Below are 7681 nucleotides of genomic sequence, written 5' to 3' on the forward strand. Positions count from 1 at the left end.
TAATAATTTAATTCATATGTCAAACAAACAATTATGCTACATCAGAATACAAAAGATCCATTATCCATGCCAGGTCAGTAGCCTTAGTACCTTACAAGAGACGGCCAGGTCAGTAGCCTTAGTACCTTACAAGAGACGGCTAAATAATTCAGACAATATACTTGAAACTATATGTATTGTCACAGGATAACCTCTTGCCTCGGCAACGGCCACACAATTCCTGGCGGTGTGGTCTCTTCGGGTCAATGTGTCGCTTCTTCTGAATGCAAGTGCAGCGGGTTTTGAAGCAAGTCTAAATATAGAAATAAGGTAGTGCTATTAAATGCAGCTTCATCAACAAGACTTGCCATTCTGTCTGGTCCTAGGTAAAATTTCTACTGCTTCAAACAATCAGGATTTCAATTTGGACTTGTTGATCCATATTTTTGGATGTGCTTAAATACCTTACAGCAGGCAACCATTTTATCCAAAGCAATATTACTTCAGTCTATTCAAACTGTATGCATTACATTATGACCAGCCGAATTTAGTTATTAACCTAGTCAACGTGTAGTTTAGCTGAATATGTACGATCAGAATCTCAATAAAGGACCGAAAGGGTATATTTATTTAATCCTATTTTCCACCACCTCAATTAGAGCTTCTTCCAGCTGTATTATAGCCCACATTAATGAGCTCACCTGGCACAGAATAGCTTCCACTCGGTAAGGATTGTACCCCTTATCACACTTGCGACAAAATTGCTTGAAGTAAACCTGAAAAATTAATGTGCACAAGCTCATTTTCCTGGTTTCGAAGTTTAAAAAAAATAAATTTAGAGTAACCAATTCATTTTTTCCCGATTAAGGGGCAATTTAGCGTGGCCAATCCACCTAGCCTGCACATCTTTGGGTTGTGGGAGCAAAACCCACGCAAACACTGAGAGACTGTGCAAACTCCTCACGGACAGTGACCCGGGATCGAACCTGGGACTTCGGCACCGTGAGGCAACAAGACTAACAGTGCTAAATTTACATATAATGTCAACCATGATGATTATTGTTGTTCAATTTTGACATCACAAAATGAATCTATAGATGTTTCTAAACTTCTTCCAGGAGGCTCTGCACAAAAAGACTGGCAAAAGTAATTGATGTGGCCCATTCCATTTTTCAATTGGTTGAGGAAGTTTAGTGGAGACACTGGCAGAGCTTGAGTGGCGAGTGACAGATTCTGTCCAAAACAGTGATCACTGCTTTGGATTTGTTCCTTTTGGTTGCCCCCACAACCCAAAGATGTGCAGGATAGGTGCAGAAAAAGGAATTGGTATTTTAAATGTATTAATCTTGCTTGAAATGAAAAACCTTGGCAAGTTTTTCCAAGTCAATGTTTAGTATGCTGAAAAAACAGTTGGAGTTAACTTACTAATTTGGAGTCAAGAAGCATCCCCAAAAGGAAGTTTGGAACTTAAGCTCTTGCCCAAGACAAAAATGTAGGCCAAACAAAATATTTAACACACCCAAGAACTTCCAATGTTGAGGTTTACCTTGTTGGTTCCAGAAATACACCAGACATAAGCACTTTCCCATCTGATATTGCAGTCTTTGCAGTGATAATATCCATACTTCTGTTCCAGAAACTGAAAGTTTTGCAAAATTCAGAAATGAGTTGACTTTAAGGGCAAAATCTCATACCCATTAAAGTTGCATTTTTGGCCTACAGTTGCAGGCAATCAAAACAACTAAGTCTAGCAAGTGTTGAACCTCATCTACTAATTCTACAAACACCACATCATGTTCAGGTTAACACATTCAAATAGATCACCCAAGGAAGCAAACAAGTTTCATTGTTGGTTTAAACAGAGAACAGGGTTACAGGTGTATAACAAGTCTCTTCCATAAATCACTTATATTTCATTAACTCTTCGACTCCAATACATAATCAGAACCACAAAATGTTTACAGCACAGGAGGCAAGCTGGCCTGTTGGAGTATTTCATCTCGTCACACCTTCCTTTTTCGTTTTAGATAACAATCCAATTCCTTCTAATCTCAGCAGGTCTGACAGCATCTTTGCGATGAGAAAGGAGTTAATGTGGAGGGTCTGGATGACAGTGTCAAGTCTAGCTCCCTTTGGTCTCCACAGGTGCTATCAAACCTACTGAGATTGAAACAAACTGGTATTTTCGGCTTTTGTTTTAGATTCCAGCATCCGCAGTAATTTGCATTCATCTTCAAATCATGTTGCCTCTGCACACTTAGTTGCCTCTACTGCCACCTGCTCAAAAGAAGTTGTCTTCAATCCAAGGTCAAGGGCAATACTTGGATCCATGGTTTAGTAACTGAGAAGGGAATACATTCATTGATGTTCCTCGCCCTTGGTACAATTACTTTTGTACATTGCAATCACTTGGGCTAAGATAAGCTTTTTACCTGAAATCTGAACTTCTGGTTCCCTTCGCCTCCCTTGATTCCTACATTATCCTTCTGCTCAGTTTGTTCCCGGTCTTCCTCCTTCATTTCTGCTGTGTCCACATTGTTTCCCTCAGGAAGCGGAGCTTCTCCTTTGGACTCCTGCTGTGGGGCACAATCATTCTCCCAGTTTTCCGGGGCACTCTTTTCCTCGGGTTTTCCTTGGTCTTGGTCCTTCTCCACCAGGCGCCGGTCAAACGCAGGGGAGTAGATGGCGATGGGGCGAGAGAAACGCACAGCAGCGGCTCCGCCAGCTCCAGGCTCACCGCCCGCGGCCGTGCCGGGGGAGGGCGAGCGTGCCCTCAGCGCTGCTCCTTCGTTGGCGGCTCGCCGCTTCTGGCGGGGGAGGGTCCTGGGCCCCAGGGAGCACTGCACGGAAGCATCGACTTTGGGGTTAACCTGGATCCCGACCTCTTTGGTATTTGCTTTCCTCAGTCGCGGAGTCAAATTGGGGTTGACTTGAGACAGAATGGCTTTCAGCTGCGCTCTCTTGTAGTTTTCCAAATAGTCAACAGCCTCTACAGTGCCATGTGGGTAGCTTTTCCGATTCCAATTCTGCTGCCGTACTTTTGGGTTGTTATAAGTATACGCGTTCAGGGGGGCATATACAAACCCCTCCATTCCTCAGACGCAGCATGCACAGGCTAAGCTAAAGGTGGCAAGATGTATTTTATGTAGGAGCAATTTAGAGTCCTGTCAATTGTTAATTACTCCAACCCTTTTTTTAATTGTTAAACCAATCATGCAATTAATATATTAACTTTCTGTTAGGTATCAGCCTGTGACCTGGTGGTAGTTAATGAGTTTAATCCAGAGATTCTGTTCAAGGGAGTGGAATGGTTGAGAGACTAAACTAATGGCCCAACTGCTTTCTCAAGGAGATGTAAAATATCCCTTCACCAAAATAAGGTAAACTTCCCTGTGGGTTTTCTCTTAGCGATCACTCGCTAAGGAGTGTGATTGTCCACATAAGAAACTCTGTGTTACTGGTCATGGGTTCTGTGGGTTCTTGCATGGCTAATGAGCCTGATTCTAGAGCCACATCTTCCACCACACTTGGCAGATGTTTTCAAGAGGTGGGATCAGTCCTTGCACTCTAGACCATTGGTATTCCTTTCTCAGGCTCCTTTTCCAGGCCTCTTGCCATCACGTGTCCTTGAAGAATTGTGGCCCTACAATTAGGATGTTCCACCAAGTAGGTCTCTTCTGAGCAAGGGTCTCCCAGGCGTTAGCATCGATGTTGCATTGCTTGAGGTAAGCCTTCAGGGTGTCTTTGAAGCACTTCCTTTGTCCTCTTGTTCGGAAGTTTTCTTTGAGCTGGGCAAAGAAGATTTGCTTTGGCAGTCCTCTGACATCCTAAGCACATGGCCGGCCCAGCAGAGGTGTTTTCAGATAATCATGGCCTCAATGCTGATGCTCTTGGCTCCTTCAAAGACGCTAATGTTAGTTTGCCTATCTTCCCAGCTGATGTGGAGAATTCATCTCAGACAGTGTTGATGGTACCTTTCCAGGGCCTTGAGGTGGTGTCTGTACAGAGTCCAAGTTTCTGAGTCGTATTGAAGAGATTGGAGTACACAAGGATCTTGATGTTAGCATGGATGTCACAGTCATCAAAGACTCTCGTCCTTTGGCGTCCGAAAGGGTGCACGCAGATTGGATATGATGTTGCGTCTCCACATCGATGTCAGCCTTAAAGGAGAGATGGTTCCCCAGGTATCAGAAATGTTCCATGTTTGGTAGGATTTTTCCATTGATCTTGATGGAAGGAGAGATCAGATCTTGCCTTGGGATGGGTTGGTAAACGAGTTGAGTCTTCTTGAGGTTGAGGCTGAGACCGATTCTTCGGTTTGCTTCTGCGAAGCTTGGAGCATTGCTTGGAGAATCTCTTCTGAGAGAATGGAGATGATGATGTAATCCGTATACTGAAGTTCCACAAGTGATGTCCGTGTGATTTTATTCTCGGATTTCAACCGGTTGAGGTTGAAAGGTTTTCCGTCTATCCTATACATGATGTCCACTCCACTGGAAATCTTGCTCTTAACAAGATGTAGGATGGTGGCGAAAAAATGGAGAAAAGGATGGGGCAATAACACATCCCTGCTTTGACTCTAGTCTTTACTGCAAAGGTTTTTGTCTTATTTCTGTCGGTGAGAATTGTCTCTGACATCTTGTCGCGGAGGAGTCAGAGGATGTTGATGAATTTCTCTGGACAACTGGCCTTTGACCAAGTCTTCTACAGCGCTTCTCAATTGACTGAGTCAAAAGCCTTGGTCAGGTTGAGGAACGCGATGTAGAGTGGTTGATGTTGCTCCATTTCTCTTGGAGTTGCCAAGCAGTGAAAATCATGTCCATTAGGGCAGCATGGTGGCACAGTGGTTAGCACTGCTGCCTCATGGCACCGAGGTCCCAGGTTTGATCCCTGCCCTGGGTCACTGTCTGTGTGGAGTTTGCACATTCTTCCCGTGTCTGCATGGGTCTCACCCCCACAACCCAAAGATGTGAAGGATAGGTGGATTGGCCACGCTAAATTGCCCCTTAATTGGAAAAAAGATTGGGTACTCTAAATTTATTATAAAAAATCATGCCTGCTGTTCCACAACTTGATTGGAAGTCACACTGGCTTTCTGGAAAGATTCTTTCAGAGACTGAGAGCAGGTGGCTCATGAGGATTCGGGCAATGATCTTCTCGACAATGGGAAGTAGGTAGATTCCTCGGTAATTCCCAGTCTACTATGTCTCCTTCCTTGAAGGTGGCGGGGGGAACAATATCCCTGAGGTCGGACGGAATTTCTTCCCTGTCCCAGAATTTCAGCCGATGGAGATGAAGACCATAAGACATAGGAGCAGAAGTAGGCCATTCGGCCCATCAATTCTACTCCGCCATTCAATCATGGTTGATATGTTTCTCATCACCATTCTCCAGCCTTCTCCCCATAATCACGATTCCCTTATTAATCAAGAGCCTATCTAATTCTGTTTTAAAGACACTCAGTGACTTGGCCTCCACAGCCTTCTGCAGTAATGAGTTCCACAGATTCTCCACCCTCAGGCTGAAGAAATTCCTCCTCATCTCAGTTTTAAAAGATCATCTCTTCTGTCTGAGGCTGTGACTCGGGTTCTAGTTTCTCCTACTGGTGGAAACATCCTGTTCACGTTCACTCTATCCAGGTCTCTCAGTATTCTGTAAGTTTCATTGAGAATCCCCCCCCTCATCCTTCTAAACTCTATCAAGTACAGACCTAGAGTCCTCAACCTCTCCTCATATGACAAGTCCTACATTCTGGGGATCATTCTTGTGAACCTCCTCTGGATCCTCTCCAAGGCCAGCATGTCCTTCCTTAGATATGGGACCCAAAACTGTTCACAATACTCCAAATGGGGTCCGACCAGAGCCTTATACAGCCGCAGAAGTACATCCCTGCTCTCGTATTCTAGCCCGCTCGACATGAATGCTAACATTGCCTTCCTAACTGCCGACTGAACCTGATTTCTTCTCCAAGTTTGAAAATGTCCGCTGGGATCCCGTCCACTCCAGCAGTTTTTTCATTCTTCATGTGTTTAATGGCGGCTTTGACTTCGCCCATGCTTGGAGTGAGTGAAAGATCATCTGTGATGTTCCTCAAACATGTCCTTATCTATGGTTGTGTCACTGTTTAGGTGTTCTTTGAAGTGTTCTCTCCATCGAAGGCTGATGTTTTCTCTCAAGAGGGTTCCATCCTTACTCTGCAGCGGTTTGAGGCCTAGGATATTGGGTCCATATGTTGCCTTGCTGGCACTGACAAAGCCCTGGGTGTCGTGCTTGTCAGCGTGTTGCAGCTTCTTAGCTTTCTCTGTCCATCACTGGTTCTTGAGTTCTCTAGTTCTTTGTACTTCCGCCTTGGCGAATTGATGGCTCTCCTCTTTGCCTTGCTGGTTGGAAGTCGTTTTGACAGGCGTGAAGAGTTTTCCTTTTCTTGCCAATGAGGTCTTGAATGGTGTGGTCATCCTCATTGAACCAGGTCTGGTGTTTCCTGGTTTTGTCACCGATGCTTTCTTCACAGCGTCAGATGATGGCTGTCTTCAGCTCTTACAAGTTTTCCTCCACTCCATTAGAATGGACACTTTGGAGATTTTGGAGGAGACATTGTTGAACGTTGTCTGGCATGCTTGGCTCTTGAAGCCGCCTCACGTTGATTTCTTTTTCTGAGCGGTTTCTTCATCTTCTGCTGCTTCTGGTGGAGTTTGATGGACCGAGAGGAGTGGATGAACTGGTGGTCTGTCCAGCAGTCATCGGTATTGGTCATCGCTTTGGTGCTGAAGGCATCCTTTTGGTCTGAGGATCGGATGATGATGAAGTTGATCATGTGCCAGTGCTTTGATCGTGGAAGTCTCCAACAAGTCTTGAACGTGTCTCTTTGGCGGAGCAGTGTGTTGGTGATGACCAGCTGGTGTTCCGTGCATTTGGTGAGCAGGAGAATCCCATTGGAGTTGCAATTCCCAACTACTTTGTTTCCAATGGTTCTTATCCAGATTTGGGAATCCTTTCCAACGCTGGTGTTGAAGTCCCCAAGGAGGTTTATCTGATCTTCCTTAGGAATGTTGGAGAGTATGGGGTTCAGGGTGGAGTAGAAGCCTTCTTTGGACTCTTCATTGGCATCAAGGGTTGGGCCATACGCACTCACGACCATTGCCTGCTGGTTCTCGGAAAGGTTTAGACGGAGGTTCATGAGGCGCTCATTCATGCCAACTAGGAGCTCCGAGAGTCTGTTTACAAGTTTGTTCTTGATGGCGAAACCAATTCCATGCTTCCTGGATCCTCGGGTTTTACTCTCCAGAAGAAGTGTAACCACTGCCATCTTCTCTCAGCTGCAGGGCAGTGACATCAATGTTGACGTGCCTGAGTTCACGGTAACAAGGACAGTTCTCCGTTCCGATCAATTGTTTTGCTCATTATCCTTGAAGGTTCATGCATTCCAGGTTCCAAAATTCAGTTTACCATTGATTTTCTGACCACAGGTAGATGAGGTGCCGGATGCGGTTTTCCAGCCAGGTTGGAGACAGAGCAGACTATTTTTCGGGCACCTTTTCTAGCCCTTTCCACATACGGGGTGAGCAGAGTGGATCCTGAAGAGGGCTGCTCGGTCGTGAAGAAAGCTGCCAAAATGCTCTCTTGTTCCTATTCCAAGAGTGAGACAACTGAATCAAACTTCCCCGCCTTATATTCGTTTGAATTTCTGCCCTCTTTTTATACT

General features: G+C 45.0%; 1 protein-coding gene across 1 annotated transcript; it reads right to left on the reverse strand.

The window, feature by feature from the left end:
* LOC140391443 (zygote arrest protein 2.L-like) lies at positions 1–3071 on the reverse strand. Its single transcript, XM_072475963.1, has 4 exons — positions 2412–3071; positions 1526–1618; positions 681–755; positions 1–292 (listed from the first exon to the last, which is right to left on the reverse strand). The coding sequence occupies exons 1-4, from the start codon at positions 3069–3071 to the stop codon at positions 149–151; spliced, it is 972 nt and encodes a 323-aa protein (XP_072332064.1). The 3' UTR covers positions 1–148.
* Positions 3072–7681: the final 4610 nt, after the last annotated feature.

The sequence above is a fragment of the Scyliorhinus torazame genome, chromosome 15 (genome assembly GCF_047496885.1).
Source record: "Scyliorhinus torazame isolate Kashiwa2021f chromosome 15, sScyTor2.1, whole genome shotgun sequence".
In the NCBI taxonomy this organism is placed as follows: Eukaryota; Metazoa; Chordata; class Chondrichthyes; order Carcharhiniformes; family Scyliorhinidae; genus Scyliorhinus; species Scyliorhinus torazame.